Raw genomic sequence first — 22,036 nt, 5'->3', positions numbered from 1 at the left:
TATATAAAAATAAAAGTTAAGATTAGAAATATACATATTTATATAACTTTTGTCACACCTTTATCACAGATAGATCATAACATTTTGTTTTTGTAAAATTGTATATATTCTAGAAAACCGTGCAGCTGTCACAGTGATGCATTTTGTGTTGTACAATAAACTCAAATGGAGATAGTCAACACTGCTCTTTAATCAGAACACCATCAAATATTTTAAAAGTTACACCTCCCCCTCCTAGTTAAGTTTAATCACAAGCAGGCACAAAACTCCAAAATTAAAAGGAAAATACATTTAAATTACATTTGACAAAATGCTGCACTGCTAATGACAAGATCACGTTTATAGCGGAGACTTCTTAAAACAGTCAACATCTTCAGTGAATCAAAACAGGCCATTTGTCCATACAGCGATGATCTTTAAAATGCTCCTTGTTTATGGGTACTACATAGCGAAAAAGATGCAAAGAGATGGTCTCTCATGACTTTCTCCTGGGCTGGTCACAATAGGGTACATTTTCTAGTAGAAGACTCTCCCTAGGTCGAAGCACTAAGACAGAGAAAGGGAGAAACATTAGGAAATATCATTAGAATGTGATCATTCAGAAAGATTAATTTTTTTAGAAAGAAATAGAACAACATACAGAGTTTCTTCTCTCCAACATGTTCCATCTGCATCACTGTCTCGCGAAGAACAGCTTCCACGTCTGAGCCCATTTTAATCATCTACAGTAGCAGAAGGGTAAACAGCGGAGACGGAATATAAAAACAGCTCTCAGGAGTAGGAGTGAAAGGTCTACTGTGCATAGTACTCTTGGGTTATCAAATCAATAGATTATATTACAATGGAATATGCAGACAGTTTCTGAAATGCTTATCTGATGTGGTAAACCCATTTAATTAGATTCAATCTATATAAACACACTGTTTTGTACTTTCACTGTACCTTCACAATGTTCTCTTCTGACGTTTCATCTTTGTTCTTCCTAAACTCCTCGTTGATCTTTATTCTTGCAGCTTTGGGGGGCGAATCAAACGAGATGTTACATCTTCCGTTTGCAAAGGGTTGGTAAACATCATCCATTTAACCAAAGACCTACAGACTCCATGACTCACCTGACAGGGCTCTGGCATCGTCTTTGAACACAGCTGTCCTTGTTCTGTGCAGCGCTTTAAACGTGTTGAGGACCTGCATTTACACAAACATCCGTCTCTTAGCAACATCTGGACCTTGATAATTGTTACTTGGATATTAATTGTTACTGAGGATATTTATGATAGTTCTCTGCCAGTTTCAGCGATCGACCTTTTACAATATTTATATAATCAAACCAGTAAAATAAATCATTGTTTTACTGATGTTATTTTTCATAAAGCATGATCGTATCCCGTGCTCACCTTCAGACGAGTTCCCATCTTGACTTCTTTAGCTCACTTCCGGGTTGGGACTGACAACGTCCAATCAGTACAGAGCCTTGAAATGACGCGTTTTGGCAGCCAATGGGTTTTCGCTGTAGTGTCACGAACCCAACAACGGCGCTGAAGACGGCTCATATGCGCCAACATGGCTGATGAAATGGCAAAAGCGCAGGTGGCCCAACCGGGCGGAGACACAATATTTGGTAAAATTATACGCAAAGAGATCCCTGTACAATTCCTCTACGAAGATGACAAGGTATGCAGGAAAAACCTTCACTCAGACACACAATTTGTCTGCAAGAAGTCATTGCTATTTACAGGTGACGTCCAGCTAACGTTAGCTCAACGCTAGCTTTGCAGAAACTGACTACCTTACTTTACATTTTGTAATTTGGACCGGTGTGTTGTCTGTACCTTTTAGTAGTTATACATAGAATAACACCAGAACCCAAACTGTTTTCGTAAACAAAATGCACTTTTGCGCTAAGAAAAAGCAAAAACCATATCCATAGTTCTGCATAAGTAGTATGATTTCTCATGTTGCATTTGCTGCCACTTGGCATCTGCAGGCAGTTGGCTTCCCTCTAAATAACCTCAATTTCAACATAACGATACACAAATACTGGGTGCAATGTCCATAATGTCAATACATCCCATCGAGACACATAAAATAGATGTTTCTTTTTTGAATATGTGATTACCCATAATTCATGAGGCCATAGATACTTCCTAACATGTTTTATTTATATTTCAGTGTGTGGCCTTCCCTGATATTTCTCCCCAAGCTCCCACTCACATCCTCGTTGTCCCAAAAAAGCCAATTATTCAACTGTCCAAAGCGGAGGATGGCGATGCCGAGGTAAGGGTGATTGTTTGTCCCAGCTCTCGTACAGTTATTGCTCCCCACTTTCGCTGATTTGTCCGTCACCAATGAGACCACTAGACATTGTAATCCAGGTACATGCTTATAAACACATAACTGTCACTCATTAATTCTACCTCTGTCCCTTAGCTGCTGGGCCACATGATGATAGTTGCAAAGAAGTGCGCTCAGGATGCGGGATTGTCGAGCGGCTACAGGATCGTCGTCAACGACGGGCCGGACGGAGGCCAGTCCGTCTACCACATCCACATCCACGTCCTGGGGGGACGCGTAATGAAGTGGCCCCCCGGTTAAACCCCGTCTCCCAGCTCACACCAGTGTCTTCACCGTCCACCAAACCGGTTTGTCGTTGGAAATAAAGAGTCAAAACAAAAACCTGGTAAATTCAGCAAGGATAATAAAATGCAATTCACAACATTGAATTTGAGTTTGAATTGAGTTTGTCTTTATCTTAAATTTTTAATATGATGAAAACTTTAACCGTGTGGCCTATTTCTATCGTGTTATTTATTTTGTTAGTACTACACGGCTCCTCACGTTCCCTGGGTGTCTTTTGCAAGCATCCAAGTGAACAACAGGACTGGCCTGCTATTCATTGTGTGCAGAGTGTTGTCTGCTGCTGCTGCTGCAGGTCTCACGTTATAGTTTCCCATTAGTGAGATGCACTCGGTCCTCTGTTACCATGTTCTACCCAGCTCTAGTACAATAGAGTTTGGTCCTTTGTATTAAGCACGTCACTTAGTGGAGTAATACCACATTAATAGTCCAGTCTATGGTGGACATTTCTATGTTACAGTCAAACCCTTATCATGCAAATGTTTACCAGAGTTCCGGCATCACAGGTCATTTAATCAGTAAGCATATTTTTTCTTTGATTTAAAAGTACCTGTTGAGTCTTTTATACAATCCAGTTTTTGAAACTATGAATATTGGTTTCTTATCAGAAGTGGTGTTGATTAGCTGTCTGTGTATAGACACAGTTTAAAAACTAATGTAAAACAGAATCCCATAGTATTTATTAATGCCCGGTCAAATAAAAATAGAGAAACAAGTGAATGGCTCTGTTTTATTAACAGTAAGAAACAATGCAGAGTTGAACAAATATAAAACGCATGAAAACATTCACAAAATATTAAACAAAAAATAAATAAAATTGTTATTTCTTTACAAAAATGACAAAAAACACTGATAAGATGACATGTAGAATTTAAAAATAAACATGTACCAGGCATTCACAGTCCCCTAATAACATTTCCTTTAAAAAAAAGGGAAGGGAAAGTAACAAAAAAAAAGGATGATAAGAGGTTCCGTTTGTACAGACAGAATAGTTCCAGAGGGGAAAGGCATCACTTTTGATGTTCTCGGTCAAATCCTTTGACACAGAATGCAGCCTTCCACTGCTTCTTCACTACTTCTGAATGAAAAACACCACAATCTGATGTGCAAAATAAGAGAAATCTTTTTAGACAGCTATGTCTTTTTCTTTTCTTTCAATTGATGCCCTTCTATAGAAAAAAACGGGCACTTTGAGGCATTGAAAAACATTGTACAGAAGCGTATAGAGAGGAACTGGAAATGAACACGTATTCTGGCACCTAAACTCACTAATATCTAAGTACTAACACACTGCTTTTAAGTTGTCTTACTCTAACACAGACTATCATCTGAAGAGAGGCTCAGGAAGTGGTTGGTCCCCCGTAAAGTAACTAGAACAGCAGCGAATGGGGGAAAGGTTACCAGTGCGTCCTCTGCATTACTACAGCGTCAGTGCGCTCAAACGTGTCGCCTCGGTGGAAATAGAGCAAAGCAACTACAAACACCGATAATACGAAGCCACTTATTATAAGACGTGTCCATGTCTACTCACCGACCTTCCTCACAGATGCATTTTGACCCACGAAAAGCCTCCCCGTAGGTTGCCGCCGTTCTTTTAGACAAGAATTGAATGAAAACCAATTCCAGCGGCTTTTGCATGTTCAGTTTTTGTTTTTACTTGGGCTGGTAAAAAGGAATGAAATGTAGTCGATGCATTAACAAGTAAAAGTCTACAATATCCAAAATACCAGTATCTAAATATTAAAAAATATTTAGTTCAAAGAAATATTTTCTTTGCTCAACATTTTTAAAAACATGTCAGATCAGCCGTGACTGTACAAAGTTTTAAAAAGCCAATTAGAACTCATGGGACACTTGAGTGGATGCAGTGCAGTACATGGATACGTCACACGGATCGCAAAAAAGATACGGCAGATTAAACTTTCATTATAAGGAAAAAGCTTTAGTCTGGATATTTGAAGAAGACGGGTGGACTGAAGAGGGCGAGATATGTACGATGAACCGCCATATTTTAAATAAAGATTCCCAGGCTTTTGCACAACAGATGAATTTCAAAATGGCTCAACTGTTTCAAAATGGCAATATCAACAAACGCGTTAACTTTGGTAAGTGAATATTATGTCTCAACATGATCATTGGTTTCCCCAAGGCCGTTACTATTGTTTAAAACTACTATTCAGTATTAGTAAGATCAACACAGACACCAACTCGCAGGAGAAGAAGCTCAGCGCTCCGTCCTGGACATGCTACTGGAGTGAAGCACTTTTTATCCAAACTACTGGGGAGAGAAAGGGAGGGAGGCAGAGAGTAAAACATAATGAGATGGGGAGGCACTACAAATCCTTTTCCACAGGGTCAGTTTCAGAGAAGCGTCAATGGACGGTTAGAGTTTAAAAAAAAAGAACATCTTCCTGCTTAGTGAACAGCTTCAGACATTAATCATGTCTGTGTGACTGTGTGGTTTGTCAGTGGTTCCTTAAGGCTGCTGAAATACTCCTGGAACAATAGCCGATAAATCACTGCAGTGTTTCATCGTAGTGTAAATAAAATAAAAGCCACGGTTGTTGTATTACAAGTAACACATTCTGTCTGAAAGTACTGAATTAAAGTCTGAAGAGATGTTCTGTGTATTATCTGAGGGGGACTATCAAGGATGTGTTTTAAGGCATGTCCTCAGTGTAGGTAGGGTCCAGACACATGGAGAAGGCAAGAGGAGGAGAGCGGAGACTGTACAACCACAGAGGTCCGTCCACTGAGAGAGCACCCAGGACGCCTTCTGTCCGCCAGAAAGTATATTCAAAATATCATGACGCGACTCCATCCTGACCATTCACGGGTGAACTCCATCGAGTGAATATACATCGTCACAATTTTGTAAGTTGAGGGTGTGAGTGAGTTGAAGGAGTTCATTACCGTCCAGATCTGGTAGCACCTCAGCTATGTTGTATTTATATTACACCCACAATCCTAGACTGGTGCAGTCGGCAGATGCTTCATTGTTGCCAACCACTGATCCCCAGCCAGCTGCACTGCAATCCGGCCTGCACTTTATTCACTTAGCACTGTTCACTTCTGTGCGATGGCCTCCTCTCCACTCGGCCATATGCGCTTGAAGGACAGTCCTCCGACTCCCGCCGACCCCAGACTTACGCCGGAGTCCCGCGCCGTCTCCCCCGCGCCGCCGGTAGAGGCCGTCACCGCGGCCGCTGACCCTCCGGCTCCGGGGGGGATGGCCGGCAGGGATTCTTTGGCTGAGAGAGCAGACGCGGGGCAGGAGGCGGGAGGGAGGGTTGTTTTGGCGGTTTGGGGCTTGGTAGGACTGGTGGGGCTGGTCAGGCCGAGGCAGGCCAGGGCGTCCAGAGTCCCGTCTGGGTCCACCATTACGTTGATCACTGGGACAGAGAAGATGTATACATGCAATCAAAGCTAAAGTAATCCTGGGATTTAGATCATATATTGTTTGTATTAAAGGCCTTGAAAACCTATTTTCCTATCTTGTTTCATTATGTTTTTGAGTGTTAACTCATGACAAGTAATAACGTAAGATCTATTTTGCACATATAGTCATGAATATGGAAATACTACGGATATGTGTTCAGAGATTCTCTCTTCTTTCTCTGCTGTGTTTCACATTTGTTTACCTTGCAGCTGCTTTTCAACTCGCTTCAGTTCGACCAGAATAGAGGAGATCTCCTGCGGAGGGGAACAAAAAACAACAAAAAAAAAGAAGAGTATTAGCTCCCAATAACACTCTGCACTTTTCTTCACTAAATCTTTACTCAGGCAGATCGGTTTCTGCACCTTGTTGGAGGATTTCGGGAGTGATGTGTCGTTCTCCGATCGCAGTTTACTCTCAATTTCGTCCCAGTTTCTGTCCTTATCTTTGAACAAAATCCTGAATAGAAATAACAGGACACATGTCACAGTTTGTTTATACGAAGCAACTCAGAGGCATCAATACATTGTGAATAGATAGTACAAATACCTGATTTTTCCTGCAGTTTTATCGATGGAGTTCCTGATCTTGGTGGACAGCTGAGAAACTGAATTGAGCACCAAGCTGTCCAACACCGCCTGAAAACAGAGACAGACGGCAGGTTTTTAACAACGTATTTGCTTTGCCTGGTGGAAACCTCCATGTTGGTACATTTTTGAGGTCATGCTCACCTCCTCCCGGTTCCAGGTGCGTCTCCTTAGAGCTCGGGGCTCCTGGCTGTCAGGGGCCCGGGGGCGGAGCTCCACTGGCTTGCCGTTGATCTCTGGCGCCTTATTGGTTGAAATCACAAGCGGGATCTTTCGGAAGTTCAGGCTTTCGTCAAACACGCGATCCACCAACTGCGCAAAGACAGACCGAAAGGTAGAAGGGACAAAGGAATTAAAATCAAAAACCTCCTCACAAAGTTATACACGCATTGTTCGACAGAGTTAAGCTTTTGGAGAAATGAAGGAATTATGAACTGTGTGAAAGACTGATAAGCCGCATGAAAGCTTTTAAATGTCCACTATTAAAAAAAGTAAATCCTTTCATGGCAAAAATAATACAGGAATAAAAGTGGACCAGATGGAAGAGTATTAAAAAAAAACTCTCAAAGCAGATGAAAAGTTGTCAAGCAAAAAAGAGGCCATTTTTAATCCAAGCAACACAGGAGGGATGGCAGCGGCGCGATGGAAGCACACGCAGTAAGGCAATGACAGAAGAAGAAAAAGCGGGCACCTTTCTCATGCTCTCCTGTATGTCCGGCTGCGTGGGACGTGCAGGGCCTACCTCTTCCCGGGTGTCGATGGCCGATCCCGGGGTGGTGGCGGCGGTGCTGACGGTGGTGCTGGGCGCCGTGCCCGATGAGCTGACCGAGTCGATCTCGCCAGCCACATCGTGGATCTCACGGGCCAAGATGGCTAAGTCCTTAGCCAGGTCCTGGCTGATCCTGCGCACACAGGGGAATAACCTGTTAACCATCAGACAGATGGAGGAGGTCTTTAGAAACACAAGTCAAGGCATTGACAGCAGCTCTTATTCAACATTGTACGACAACGACATTAAAACGTTACTTTGATGCAAGAATGTATCATTTCTTTAGCCAATATTAAGCAAATCTGTGCAGATCAATACCTGGCTATCTCCTCGCTGTGTGCTGTCCAGTCCTTGATGTACTCCTCTTGCTCCTTCATGCGGTGTTTGATCACCCCTCCACCCGGACCGGTCACCGCGGTGGAGGCCGGGCTCGCGGCGGTGCCCGGTCTGGAGCCGCGGTGTGGGGCGAGGTGATGAGGACGCATGTGGGTGCGGCCTGCGTGCTTCGAAGAATTGCGGTTGGAGCCAAACTCTTCCTCTGAGGTGGAGCCGTACTCCGGCGGCAGACGTCGCCATCTGCTGCTGCTGGATACTGAAGGCACACGGAGGGACAATATGTTCCGTCAGAACTAAGTCACTTTATTAAAACATTTGTTATTCATGAAGTTAATAGACGTGCTTTAGAGGACGAGAGACTGAGGTCAAGATAATCCTGCTTCGATGTGCACAATTCAAATACTGTGCAAGTAGTTAATCATAGAACAGTAAGGATCTTTATACCTAAATAAAAATGTGGATATACCATATTTTACAAAGATTTTCTGCAATCTAGTCCAGGTGAAAATAAAAAATGTGGGGCTATGAATCATAAAGATTGTTGAAGCGAAGCTCTGGATTCTCTTTTTGTATCTCACTTGTTAAATTGATGTTAATCAGGTGTGCTATTTTAGTGCTGATAAAACCACATTGCAGCAATGATAAACTCTACGTGAGTTCATCTACAAGCTCCAAGCAGCCAACAAAAGCAAGTCCTGTGAAACCTTCATAGCGCAAAATGGTAAAGGTCACGGACCAGCTGCATTAATGTAGCTGCACCATGATGAGACAACGCCATGCTCTGTTTGTCTCGAGGTAAAATGGGACAAAATGTCATGAATACAAATGCCCACAAGGTGGAGCTCAACCCCAAAACCCTTCACACATGGGTTTAAGGTCCAAGAGGAGAACATGGGTCTTCATCAGAGCAACACATGATGAACGTGGAGACGGAGAGTTAATGCGGCAACGTATGCTAGACCTGGGTCACCGCACTTTACAACTTTACCCACGGAAATTACTTTAAAAACAAGACTTTTAAATCTGGCAAACTATTCCAAACACATTGCTGATCTAAAATCTGTAAAATATCCAAGTGTTTATGTTCCTTAACATAGGACTTAAAATCAATTAGCAGAATTGAGTTGCTTCTGTTGCTGTGACCCAGGCCTGACACCAGATCCACACACACACACACACACACACACACACACACACACACACACACACACACACACACACACACACACACACACACACTGTCTACAGATCTACAGTACCCATTAGCTCCTCCTCTTCATCACCGCCCTCAGGTTCTGGCTGAGGGCTTTCTGGACGATGACAACCAACGCACAAATGTGTCACAACACAGTGAAAATGCTGACAGACACATAATGAGGGATGCAACGGTGCAGACTGTGTGGACCTGATTCTTACAGCACATTATCTTTATCTATCACTATTACAAAAACCTCCTCTACATTTCCCAGTAACCCCTTTCCAACAATTCATGAGATAAAACCAGAAACGGGTTATCCAGCGGATGTGCTCACCTGTAGGAGAGCAGTACCCAGAGGCCGCGCTCTTACTCTTGGCCTCGTTCAGCTTCGACACGCTGTTGGCCCTCATCCGGGGCGTCAGCCTGTTCTCGGTCGGTGTCGACGAGCGCAGGCCCAGGCGCAGAGCGGTCTCAGCCGACAGGCGGGGGGAGGAGGTGGAGCTGCGTGTCATGGTGCACTCGGAGTCACTGCGGGCCGAGATGGAGCCCAGGCGAGTCCTACGCGGCTGAGCCAGCAGGTCCAGTCGCGACAGCCCTTTCCGACCGGATGGCGGCTTAGAGGTGGAGCTGGTGGTGGAGACCTCGGACGCCACGGACGCGCGGTCTGCGTCGGCCAGGTCGGTGTCAGAAGTGTCGCCCAGCCGGGCGCGGCGGAGGAGGGAGGCCCTTGTGGGCCGCGGCTGAGGCAGTCCGGCCTGCTTGCTCAGGGAGGCGCTGGTCGCTGCCTGGAGAGTGCTCCTGGTTTTCGAGGACCCGCCGGCAGACGTTTTCGCCGACCTGCTGTCGGCTTTGGAATGCAGAAAATCGTCTGAGCCGCGTCCGTGTGCCGAGCGCCCCAGAGGTCCAGAGTAGGTCTCCTGGTCCGAGGAGAGGATGTCGGAGATGGGGAAGGAAGAATTCTGGTCGTCGTCGGTGAGATCCTGAGAAGGCCGGCGCGCTCTGGAGGAGGCGGAGGACGGCTGAACAGGGCGCCGCGTGTCCGTCCGGCTCGCCACCTCGCCACCTCTTGTTTTAGCCTTCCTGTCCAAGCGATCACGGGCGCTGGCGTTGGCGACACTAGTCTTGGAAGCGGTGCTCATGTTGCTCTTTTCCCGATGCATGCTGCTGAAGGAACGCCGTTTATGCTCCCCGCCACCTGGCGCTTTCCTCTCTGCCACCCCGGTCACATGACTAGCTGTGCTGGCCGTGTCGACATCGGACTCAGGGGAGATGGAGTCGGTACGAGGCGGGACGCCCTTTTTGCTACCTTTCTGCTCTAGTTGGTTTTCGTCTCTTAGTTTGGCCTCCAGGAATGCCATGACGGCTTCGGTGTCCTTCAGCAGCGTGGCCGTATCCATGCTGCCCACCGAGTCGCTGCGCTCCCGCCCGCTGCTCCCTCGGTTGATGCGTGGGATGAGCTCCGCTGGGACACTAGCGCTGGGCTTCTCAATTGTGAAGCTGCCCTGGCGCACTAGAGGCTTCTCCGACTTCTCTCCTCCCGACTCTCCTCCATTCCTCTCCTCTGACCTCTTCCTGCGCTCGGGGGTGCCAGAGGACCGCAGAGCAGCCTTGGACGGGGAGGAGGTGGAGCTTTGTTTCCGTTTGCTGGCCATCACACCGTCCCTCATGGGAGTCGGGGACTCCCCGTCTCCCTTGTTCTCTTTTTCTTGGAGTTCAGTGTCCTGTTTCTCCCCGATCTCTGACCTCAGCCCAAGAGCTTTGGTGCTGGACTTAGCCCGGGGGTCATCCACAGGGAGCTGGGGGAGGGTCCTGCGCTTACGGTCGGTTAGACTGGAAGAGGATTCGTCTCTGCTGAGGGACTCAAAGGCCTCAGTTCCTGCAGGACAAAGGACAAAGTCACTCAACGCAGATTAAAGCTTTTTCTACATTAATTATAAGCTAATTAAAGTGACTTCACATGCTGCTTTGTGATATACATGCCTGTAGGGAAAACTGTTTACTATAACAAAAAAAACATAATTTCCTCCATATTATTAATTTGTTCCACTAATTCATACAGCTATTCATCCTTTGAGAGTCAAGTGAACATGTACCTCTCTCTTTGTGGAGGAAGGCGGCTGTTTCTGCTCCTGAGCCCTCTGGGTCGGTCCTGGTGTGATTGGCAGCGAGACTGGCCCACTGAGAGACCCAACTCGAGTCTCCAGGAAGAGCCTAAGGGACAAGAGAGGGGGGGTGGGGTGACAAGAGAGTAAGAAAGCAGTTTAAAAAAAGAGCAATTGGTAGTGGCATAAAATAAAGAGTGCCCACTACCACCTTATCATCAAGAGTGTCTGTCACTTATTGTAAAATGTGTGACACATGTAAATGACTTAGATACAAAATGCTCAAACACTCCTTGCTCTCTTGAATTGCCTGAAGGGCCGAGCGTGTCTCGCCATATCTCAGTATCATCTAGGTCAGTCTCTGGGAGGACCAGACTACTCCCATGAAAAGGCTAGTGGAGTAAAGCGGTCAAGCTATGGGAGGGATTAGAACTCACATTATGACACTCAGCCACGGTTCTTTGTCTCAGCCATGACTCTGTTAAACTACACAGGCCTGAGAGGCCTACATTAATACTGTAGTAACGGACAATCTTGTATATGTGAAAACACATGAAGTATGTTTTCTACCTCTTTCCCCGTCTCTGTGGTCTCCTTTCCTTTCCCTTCTCCTTTCAGGTCTGAAAGACTAGAGGAGTCCTGGTTCTGCTGCACACCAAACACCTACAAGTATTGGAAAAAGCAAGAGGGGACAAGAGCTGGTGAGAGATGGACATTTATCTAAGTATGAGGCATGCAAATGTCATGATGCATAAACACTATTCTAATATCATTATATAGTCCTCTTGATGCTCAAAATACAAGTGAGTGGATGAAAGATGCTGTTCAATTAAAGCAACGATGTGCACTTGATAGTCCAGTACCATGGCAACAGAAATGACACACACACATTTACATTTACAAAAGGGAGAGAGGGAAACGAGAGCGGACAGACTGCGAGGAGTGTGCCTATTAGGTTGTCAGTTAATTACACAAATTAGCATAGCACTCTTGCAGTTTTGAATGTGATGCTGTAAGACTAACAAAGACTGGAAATACAACCCACTCATTATAGTCACTGCGATAACACCTGTATATAACACTTAAAGGTGCTGCTTTTAGATGTTATTTAGAACCGTTTAAATCCTGTCCATGTAATAAACAATTGGCAACAACAAAAAGACCACTGGACATGTGTCTGAAACAGCTGAGCTGCCGTGGCTCTTTTTTAAGAATGATTTTAATCCCTGATGGTCAAAAGAAGTGTTGGCTTGTCCACTAGTTTTAGTTTTTCATCCTGAAACTAAGATGAAACAATCTGTCACCGAGCGTGCTGCTTTGCCCCCTTCAAACATGGCCGTGAAGTGGTGAAACAGAACAGGGGCTGCAGCGAGGAGCATGTGGCGGTTTCTCAGCCTCCCCTGGGCGTCGTTTAGCTAAACAGGGCGGCGCTTGTTGAGGCAAGTCTCCGCGGGTTATTGCAGAAGCATCAGGACTACCAATGGGACGGAGAGGACGGAGTGCAGGTCAAGCGAGGCGACCAGAGAGATGATAGCTTTGCTAGTAGCGGTTACGACATAAACCATTCTCAAAGGATTTTCTAGCCCCAAAAATACAAACGAAGCACTAATAAAGAGATTATTAACCTTGCTGCAGTCTGTTTGTGCTCGGTCAAATTCTTCTCTACAGCGATGCTGCAGAAATAGTTTAATTCTTAAAATTTTAACTCTTGCCATTCCACTTCCTTCTTTTACGACCACAAATAGCAAAATAAAGCTCCAAGGAGGATGTTTATGTTTTCCGGGGTGATGAGAGGGATCTTTAAATAAACCTTTTCTTAATATTTACCAAAATAACAGTTACTCTTCTTTGAGATAAGTGTGTTTTCGCGGTTAACACTACCTTGTCTATCATGCGCCTGGCCTCCTCTTCCTCCGCGTTCTGGTTCTCCAGCTCGATAGTGTAGGTCCCCTTATCGCTGTGGTCATCCGCTGTCTCCCCTCCGGCAGTTCCCGCCGCCCTCCCCACGACCGAGATGTCCTCGCTGGGGCTGGTGGGGCTGCCCGTCGCCAGCCCGGTGCTGGCCGAGCTGCGACCGATACTCTGGTCCTCGGACCTCTGCTTGAGAAGCACGCGGGCCGCCGTGGGCGCTCCCGCGGTCACGGTCGCCGGTATCGGAGCCGGGACTCTACCTGCCGGTAACCGAATGTGGAACACGAAAGAAATAATCAACAGAGGATCTAAAGTTCACAGCTGAGCCACTAATTAAACAACTTACTGCCACTTCTGGAGATTAACCCCAAACACGTTTACTTTATTTTTTTACTTTCAAACAAGCGGACGTGATGAAACTGTGCTATTACCTGAGTCCGAGGCTGTAGTTGCAGAGGTGGAAATGCTGAACACCTTCGGGTGAGAGGGGGGCTGAGGAAATAGTCCCTCCCCACCGGCTCCAAGCCCCTGCAGTGATGCAGCCTGGGAGAACGAATACGAGCGGCGCTTGCGGTGGTTTTCCTCGTCGTAGAACTCGATCATGAAGGACGTGCGGCTGCCGCCTGTCCTGGACGCGCTGGCCGCCAAGTTGCCCCCTCCTGCTCCCACCAGGCCGTGCGCCGCTTTCAGGCGCTCCTCCAGGGCGTGGCGGCGGTTGGCGAAACGCAGGCCTAGTCCGTTCTCTGAGTCACTCTGGGTGCCGTCCTCATGTTTGCTGCCTGTCAGGACACAAAAAGAGGGAACACTGTTGAGTTGACAGCATTCCACGTGACACTGAATGAATATGTCAAATCTAAATAATGATGTTAATAATGATGATCTACAACGTGTAACCTAGTTAGATGTTATGGTAACCTGTAGGATGTTACATTAACTACTTCTTAAATCCATTTCATACCACGTGTACAGCAACACACAACAGCTGTTCATAGAGATACAATACAGCAGTAGAGTGCAAGGGGAAGCGACAATGTGCGTGAGTACAGACGTCCACTCAAATGAAGCAATCACGAAGAAGAAGAAGAAAAAAAGTCCCATATAGATTACAGCACAGAATCAAGTCTAAGAGTAATTCCACTGTGGATACCGACGCCACATTAAACGAATGTCAGTTAAACATTGAGGTCCTAATGAACTTTCAGCCGTGGCCTGAATCGAATCATTCAAAACAGATCCCACGTTCACAGGCCTGCTTTACCTACCACATGACTGCTATTTCTAAAAAGTGCTCAGTCTGGGTTGAGTCCGCGTGTCCTCTCCCTGCTGTGCGAAGGAAGGTAGTGGGTCACCCTAATCCAGACAAGCCACCCACACGCTTACTGGCCCTGCCTACTGCCAGCGGGAGGGCGGTAAGGGGGAGGGGAGGAGGAGGAGAACACGGGGAGGAGGAAGCTGGGAGAAAGCGCTGGAGGAGGAGGGGAAGTGGGAAAGAAAAGGGGGAGGCTCAACTGGGAAGGAGGTAGGATGGGAAAGTAGAAGGAACTGAATTAAGTGGGAGGAAAGAAAAGGCCAATCAGAGAGGGGGATTCTTACTAGAAGGAGGCCGGGGTTGTTGTACTATATTGGAGGGGCAATTAGAAATAAATGGACTCTCAACCATTCATCCACTGCGACCATGCTTGGTATGTAGGTTGTATGTATCAAACTTCAGATTGAAGGACAACCCCTCTACCACTGAGGCAGTTGTACAATGTCTTTTGTAGCTCTGGAGGAGATGTCACAGTCTCGATTCAACACTTTGTATTTACAATAGAAGGCCTGTGTAAAGGAAGGGGGGGTGCAGTCAGACAATACAGTGTTTCTGGGACATAATTCACTGTTTGTCGTCTTTTCATAGGGCTGTATTATATAAATATTAAGGTGTTGTGGTACACAATAACGTTGTCACATTCTAACTCAAGATTTTCAGAAAGACATTTCAGGCTCTTCTGATTTTTGTTTTTTTTGTTGACAAATGTATCAAGTAAAATATTAAATGGCTGTTTCATTGAAGTACAGTACTATCGGGGTATCCCAATAGCTCTGTGGCCGTGGGCAAATTTCAGACATTGCAGCTCATTTTCCACATTCCACCACTCAGCTACGTCATCTTTCCTGTCTTTTATCACTGTTTGCATATATTTCATTAAAAGGAGAAATGGAACGAGGGAGTAAAGCAGCCAAGAGTCGCTGCAGGTCAGACCACCACTCAGGCTGAGGAAGGCAGGTTTTTCACGCTGTGTCCCCCCGGACAAAGAAGTCGTTTGCAGGGCAGCAGCAGAACAGAGTTATCTGTGAGAGTCCAGCGCTCTGCTCCGCTCGCCACGCCATGACTCACACGGGAGCGCACAAAAACACACACAACCCAGCACCCAACACAAGGATGCACTTACTCAACATGCCTGCACAGCCAGCAAAGCTGTGCTGTGTAAGAACGTACTAATATGCTCGGGCAATATTGAAGAGTTGTGCATCTGTGAAGCTTTTACTATGAAATATCAATGCTCATTAAATACTTATCACACATCAAAATTGCTATCACCTATTTAACACACATTTATAGCGTTGATCCAAATCACATTTTCTGAGGCTACAATAACACAGTTCATGTTCAAATATGAATAGCAAAAATATAGAGTACTTATCCTACACTGCTCTGTACAGCAAGAACAGAAACACTCACCTCGATGCTTACAAATCAAAATCTGTGGCTCAGTATCCTCTTCCCGAATTCCTCGCTAAATCACGTGCCTCTCTCTCTCTGCTCAGCACCTCAACAACACGCCCTAAGCAACATCACACACGCCACACTGCTCGTCTGCGGATCAGCGCCGAGCAGGTCCCACACACACACACACACACACACACACACACAGCAGCACATGCTTCAGAGGCGCCCTCCGTCTGCCCTCAAACGCGTTTCTCAGGCTTCCGCAGCCTTCACACCTGAGAAATCAACCACCGCAAAACTCACGAGGAAACAAAGAGATCTCCGCCGGCATTTTTTTTCTTTTGGTGCTATTTGTGAATGTTTGTCTGCGACGTCTCTTCCTCTGCCATCATCTGCATCACTGTTACTATAACAACTACCTGAAAACTGCCCTCTCCTCCGTTTGCCGCCTCCTTTCCCCCTCTCACTGCGGTCCCGGCAACAAGCCCCCCCATCACCCCTCCCCTCCATTGCTCCCTCCCTTTCCTTCCTTTCTCTGTCCAATCACCTTTGCTGTTACTGCAGCAAATACTGATCCCATTCAGGGTGTTCTTCGCCCTCCCGCCTGTCTTGGCACCATGGCCACAGGCGACATCAATAGACAGCTTTCCAACCAGCTGTCATCCTGCCCTCTCTCCATTGTTACCTTGTCCTCTCCCTCCCTCCTCTGTTTCTCACTCCACCCATCCATTGTACACCTTCTTTTCTCTGTTCTATGCCATTTTTGCCTTTTCCCTCCCATTTACTCAGGTCAAAATCACAACCCATTTCATGGCTTTGTCCAACTTTTGTCCAATCTTTTCAGGTACTGAAATACTACTCTCATCGAGTAACGATCAGCCGCAGCTTCGGTTGGAAACACTGCGGTGCCTAGAAGTCCCCAAGTCTGACAGTCAGTCAGCAACACAGTCATCCATCGGGGGGGGGGGCAGTCGACATGCATGTACCAATAACTCCTTCTAATGAATTGGCTTTCCTGCCTTACGCTCCGGCTTCATAGATTTCCATTTTCATCAGCTCCTGTCCGCTGGTCCCTCCTCCACACATGTCAACAATGTCATAAATTGACCACCATTTAATTAACTCATGAACCACAATGTACTAATACAATGCTTTGCTTAGTCCAGCCCACTCTCCCAAAACCCCTGGCAGGAGGAACCCACTCAGCAGCTGGTTAGTTGCAGGCTGAGAGAACAAAGAACTGCAGTGAAGAAATACAATTAAAGCAATCTGATCAACTTTACCAATAGGAAAACATCGCAACAAGCCAAGGTAAACAGAGAAAAACACTGACAATGAAAACAGAATTGAACTGAAAGCCACGTTTACAGAAGTGGTTTTAGGAAGTAACCTAAAAGTTGAAACAGAAAACAGCCTTTTAAGAGAATAAGGAGGGAAGGTGTAATGATCAAGGAAGAAGTAGAGGATTGGAAAAGGGAACAACAAAACCTTAATACACAACCCACACACACAAGTGTTAACAGAGAACAACCTCCACCTTTTAGCCTTTTGAGGTGGACCGGCACGTCGCTCTTGATGCTCTTGCTGTCGTCCTCCGTCGACTCGGTGCGCACCAGCGTGGGGTCATTGTGGGCCAGCCAATCAGCGACCTTGCTCTCCGACGCCATCATTGCAGCTTGCAGCGTGCTCAAGTCCCTCCCCCCCGCTCCTCCGCTTCCCGCTCCACTCTTCTTGGAGCGCGGCCGGTGTTGGTCGGGCGTGAACTTTGACACGTGGTCTTTGATGGTGACTTTCCCCGGAGAAGTGCTGTCGAACTCAATGGTGAAGGAGGCGTGACCTTGAGCTGTGGAGCAGACGAGGCAGATTTATTGTCAGAAAGTAGATAAAAAATGTAATGTTATGAATTCAGAACTATGAGTTATTTGTATAATCTAATTATGTAAATACACAATACATGGATATTCAATGGATGTTCAAACTCAAAAATGAGACAAATTGTATTTACTATAAATCCGAATATATAAAAGGTATACTTCACCTGCAGTGTTGAGAGAGCCGGTGCCCTCTGTGTCCTTGGTGGGAATCTCGTGTATGCCGTTAATGGCCGCGTGACCCTCCTTGGTGGGCATCTCGAAGTAGCTGGAGTCGTGGGAGGGGGACGCATGAAGGCCGTCCTCCTTAGCTTTCTCCCCCCGACGAGGCTCTGTGCTGTCTGAAGTGGAAAAACACATGTAGATCTCACAGGTTAACAGAACATTAGAATTTTAATGACAAAGAGGATGAGGTATAGTTTGGAACTAATGAGTGGTCATGGGAACCCTTCCCATCCGTTCATCTTAGACAGACTTTTCAAAATGTTTTCAAATTCATTTTTTTTAATAAAGAACGGGGGTGGATGCAGTTGTAAGTCTGTCACATTTAGCAGTTTAATCACTTAACACATCAAAAGGCAAAAGGCTCAACCCAGAATGTAATCACTGTCCTCCTTTTAGAAAGTGTGTCTCGCCGTATATCAGAATTACTGTCTCCTTCTGGGGGTGGATGCATTACCAACAAATACTACAAAGACATGCACATATGTCTGTCTGTCGCTCATTTGACAGACAAGCAAACACACACTGGTCACTCAGGGCGAGAAGTGCTGGTTCGGCTCTTTAGGGCGTTCACAATGCGGAGCCCTTATTTTCTCATCTGTTGGTATGAACAACCACAGCCTCCCTGGGATCTGAATACGATAAATGATAGGTTTAGAAATTACAGGGGCCATCTGCTACATGTTGGGCAGCAAATGTAGGAACATATGGCAATTGTACAAAAAGAAACAGGATACTTAAACTGACAAAATCTAATTACTTCAAAAAAATATGAAGTGAATTTCTCATAAATGGAATATTCTAAAAATGTGACTCTGAGAATTATAGAGCTTATTTCCCACTACAGTGTTATCAACTAAGCAGACAACAAATCCTGCAGTTACCAGCATAAGCTGCTCTGCAACAAGATTTACAACATGGATTTAAACGGAGTGCAAAAATGTGGATATTTAGATAAAATAGGTGGAATGATTTATCTGAGAATGTAAAACCTGTCAAACAACAGTAAGTTACTTAATTTGCTCAGTTCTTAAAATAATGAAGAGCTGACTAAACATCCTCTATCTCACCAATGTAATACGTGCCAATTTGTGTGAATAATATTATGGCTTCCATTGAGATCACTCTTCATCGCTAAAGACAACTAATAGATAGAGCTATAAAATATCATTTTACAAAACAGGTCACAGAAAAAAAAGTTGATTGGATTTGAAAGTCTTTTACCGGCTTCGTAGGCCGAGGTAAATGGAATTGAGAGCAATACTTACTTGTGAGTGGTTAGCTAATGATCGCCGCAGTTCACATTGAGAGAGTGGTCTGTCTGAACGCTGTGTGCTTGTGTGTGCTTGTGCGTCCCTGTGTGTGCTTGTGTGTTGGGACGAATGGGGGAGCTGGTGCAATGGCGTAACCCAAACGGCCTGAGTGACAATACACAAGGAAGGGGGCAGGGGGGCTCTGACAAGCAAACACAGCCTATTCAATGCGAAGGAGAAAAGGACACACACACACACACACACTAAACTCAACTGACATTCACATGCATGCAACAACACAAAAACACTCTTTCCCAAAAAACTCTCTTTCACTTCCCCTTTGCCGCTACTGTATGTCTGATGTAAGCAGTTCATTAGAGCACGTTTAGAGGTGGTGCTCACACTCTAAGACACGTCCGCTGATAAGATCTTCTTTTGATGCTGAGATCCTTGTAACCTACATGAATGCACTGTGCAACACCCCCCGGGGAGCATCCTGTCCGCCTCACACAACAAACCCAACGTCAAAACATCTATTCAGCATTCAGTCGAAAAAGTCAATGTTCCAAGAGGTCAAAGTGCCTTCCACTCACCCACTTCCATGACTGAAGGAGCCAGTCCCATTGGCCTAATGTTTTGGAAAGCGTTTAGGGTTTTAATTGACCCTTTCCACACTAAAAGCACAGAAATGATTCAACTGATGAATCAAAAGAAGGATTCCGTTGCAGGGTGATGAAGACACTCCCAGACTATCCATCCGGGAGACGTGAGGACGCTTCAGTCTGCTCCAATGTTTGTGTATGATTAACCTCCCCCCACTCCCTCCGACAACACTGGTCCACACTAAACCAGCCTGACACGGACTGATTCCGTGTCGCTGAGCTGTTTCACTATTGGTGTAGACTCTAATCCCGTTACTCAGAGGATCCAGCAGCAGCAGCTCCCGGGATCCCCCCGCTCAAACGGGCACGATAGACGCATGTGAATAAACAGACTTTCAGGCTCTGAAAAACGCCTTTGTGTGCACTTGGATGTGCGTTGTTACAAACACAAACACACAGTATGTCTGACCAGTACAACAACACAGGACAGAGAAACGGAGCCAGAGGGCGCTAAGATCAAGCTACTGTTGCAATGTGGAGATAAAAATAATCTTCACTGCACTGCTCAATTTAGCATTGCATTTCATCTGTGGGCTGGGACTTCTTCGGTACAGGAAAATGCACTAACTTTTTTGCAATAATAACAGTGCTTGAAAGCAGTGTACTTCTTTTTGCTTTTCTGCTGCTTTTAGAAGAAACTATATGAATGAGGGAAATCATTTCCAACATTCTTTTACTGAACATTGAACTTAATCATCTCGATGTTCACAATAAATTCAAAACTAGAACTTAAAACCACTTCTTCCTCATGACTCTAGGCAGAAGTTCCTCTCCGGCATTCCCACTTTGTCTGCATTAAATATTCTCACACTTTCATCCTTCAACCATGCAGAGCTGTGTGGGAGCACCAGGCTGATAAACCTCACTGACCAATCAGATGCACAATGACGAGGGCGAGTTTACAGCATGTTGGCTATCAGACAAACTGCCCCTACTTACAGTATTGTGCAGCCCTAAATATTGTGTAAGATTAAACACACACAATTGTTCAGTATATTGTGTATATTTGTATAGGAACTATAGGAACAAAAATCCATGGTAAAAAAAAGTGGCATCACATAACAATGAACCAGCTTTCTTCCTTTTGGCAATATGATGAATAAGTATATACATTTTAAACCCCTGTATGCATCGTCCTCTGCACTGCCGTTTGAGTTATAGTGACATCGAGAAGTCAGAAGCTCAAAATTTGAATGATTCCTACCTGAAACGGAGCCGTCATGTTTTTTGTTGGATGACTTGATTTCCTGTTTGAAGGAGTTCTCATCGTCCGCGTCCCCATCCCCCCACCAAGACGGTTGGCCGTACAGGGGGGTCCCACGGGGCAGCGCTGCAACGTCTCCTGAGACAAATGCAGACACATTGTAGCCGAGCCGCTGCACATTTTAAAGTAGCTTTCCCTAATGCTTCATGTTGAACATGTTTATCATGTACGTTACATACTGTGGTAATGTCAAAATAAGCTGTTTATTGTCTCAGGACGACATGAAGAGATCCCAGCTGCTCTTTGTGTATATGCGTGTTGAAGCATTAATTCCTCTCCGGTTGAGTCTTGCACCACTGACCCATTTTGAGAACTTCAGCCAGCAGGAAAGACACGTGCACTCTTCCTCTATCATGCTCTTTCTCTTTGTCAAACACACGCCGTTCAAATGAATGTGGGACTTTCCGTTAGGCTCTCGGTCACAATTAGAACTAAAAGCTGAAACGGGACAGGCATCCTGTGGTTACTTACCACGGGAAGTCTCCACATGTGTTAACTTCTTCCTGTTTTACCCCTTTCCTTTACTTTAACATCCCATATCTTAAGTTATGTAGGTTCAAGCACAGCAAGTGCATATAATTATGGATGCTGTGCGCCTAATTGCGTTCAATAAGAAGGGGCCTTCTACATTAAAGCTACTGAATGTATGCCCACTATGAGGTGTAATTTCTGGGTGGGACGTGGTATTACGGTACCAACACTAAAAGATTAAATCCATAGAACCACAGAGGGTGTCATTAAAGACATGAGCAGCAGATGGAGAGACATGCAAAACGTTAGCGCGTGTTGTCTTATTCTTTTAAAAATGTGCTAATGTACATGCAAGCTGGTGAACTTACTTCACTTTAATAAAAGAAGTGCTTGCATACTGGTTGACATCATGCAAGCCCTCTGACCGTGTTACTACTTAATCTGTGCAATAACACAAAGCCCATGTGGCCTTGTTTCAACATCTGGGGCTTAACCAGGATCCCTGCCAGGACCCCTGCCAGGACTCCAGCCTGGCCAGTGATGTCAATTGTTAGGGCCGCCCTCCGAAAGCGCCTTCATGTTGAAGCAGACTGGATGCGTGCTGGGGTGG

At 45.6% G+C, this 22,036-nt stretch overlaps 3 protein-coding genes across 14 annotated transcripts in view; 1 reads left to right on the top strand and 2 right to left on the bottom strand.

The window, feature by feature from the left end:
• Nucleotides 1-170: 170 nt before the first annotated feature.
• Nucleotides 171-1,511, bottom strand: lyrm7 (LYR motif containing 7). Its single transcript, XM_040178733.2, has 5 exons — nucleotides 1,395-1,511; nucleotides 1,113-1,185; nucleotides 943-1,013; nucleotides 641-722; nucleotides 171-546 (listed from the first exon to the last, which is right to left on the bottom strand). Exons 1-5 carry the CDS (start codon nucleotides 1,410-1,412, stop codon nucleotides 476-478), a joined length of 315 nt encoding a protein of 104 aa, XP_040034667.1. The 5' UTR covers nucleotides 1,413-1,511; the 3' UTR covers nucleotides 171-475.
• Nucleotides 1,511-2,720, top strand: hint1 (histidine triad nucleotide binding protein 1). Its single transcript, XM_040178731.2, has 3 exons — nucleotides 1,511-1,671; nucleotides 2,170-2,274; nucleotides 2,428-2,720. The coding sequence occupies exons 1-3, from the start codon at nucleotides 1,561-1,563 to the stop codon at nucleotides 2,590-2,592; spliced, it is 381 nt and encodes a 126-aa protein (XP_040034665.1). The 5' UTR covers nucleotides 1,511-1,560; the 3' UTR covers nucleotides 2,593-2,720.
• A 630-nt stretch (nucleotides 2,721-3,350) lies between these two features.
• The window catches only part of cep170aa (centrosomal protein 170Aa), a 32,393-nt gene continuing 13,707 nt past the window's right edge, over nucleotides 3,351-22,036 (bottom strand). Inside the window, exons 8-23 of one of the 12 annotated variants that reach the window (XM_040178714.2) lie at nucleotides 20,896-21,033; nucleotides 17,722-17,895; nucleotides 17,221-17,526; nucleotides 13,405-13,752; nucleotides 12,944-13,233; nucleotides 11,633-11,725; nucleotides 11,054-11,171; nucleotides 9,295-10,836; nucleotides 9,022-9,072; nucleotides 7,745-8,018; nucleotides 7,349-7,580; nucleotides 6,802-6,969; nucleotides 6,620-6,708; nucleotides 6,436-6,529; nucleotides 6,276-6,327; nucleotides 3,351-6,026 (exon numbers count right to left, since the gene is read on the bottom strand). In XM_040178714.2, coding sequence (XP_040034648.2) covers nucleotides 5,701-6,026; nucleotides 6,276-6,327; nucleotides 6,436-6,529; nucleotides 6,620-6,708; nucleotides 6,802-6,969; nucleotides 7,349-7,580; nucleotides 7,745-8,018; nucleotides 9,022-9,072; nucleotides 9,295-10,836; nucleotides 11,054-11,171; nucleotides 11,633-11,725; nucleotides 12,944-13,233; nucleotides 13,405-13,752; nucleotides 17,221-17,526; nucleotides 17,722-17,895; nucleotides 20,896-21,033 — 4,295 coding nt within the window. In that variant the 3' untranslated portion in view covers nucleotides 3,351-5,700. Of the gene's footprint in view, nucleotides 6,027-6,275; nucleotides 6,328-6,435; nucleotides 6,530-6,619; nucleotides 6,709-6,801; nucleotides 6,970-7,348; nucleotides 7,581-7,744; nucleotides 8,019-9,021; nucleotides 9,073-9,294; nucleotides 10,837-11,053; nucleotides 11,172-11,632; nucleotides 11,726-12,943; nucleotides 13,234-13,404; nucleotides 13,753-17,220; nucleotides 17,527-17,721; nucleotides 17,896-19,044; nucleotides 19,120-20,895; nucleotides 21,034-22,036 lie in introns of those variants that run through there. The other 11 variants (XM_040178718.2, XM_040178716.2, XM_078104977.1 and 8 more) reach the window with 11 other exon arrangements.

The sequence above is a fragment of the Gasterosteus aculeatus genome, chromosome 6 (assembly GCF_964276395.1).
Source record: "Gasterosteus aculeatus chromosome 6, fGasAcu3.hap1.1, whole genome shotgun sequence".
Classification (NCBI taxonomy): Eukaryota; Metazoa; Chordata; class Actinopteri; order Perciformes; family Gasterosteidae; genus Gasterosteus; species Gasterosteus aculeatus.
Note: the sequence above shows the minus strand (reverse complement) of the source record. Positions and strands in the feature narration are given on the sequence as shown.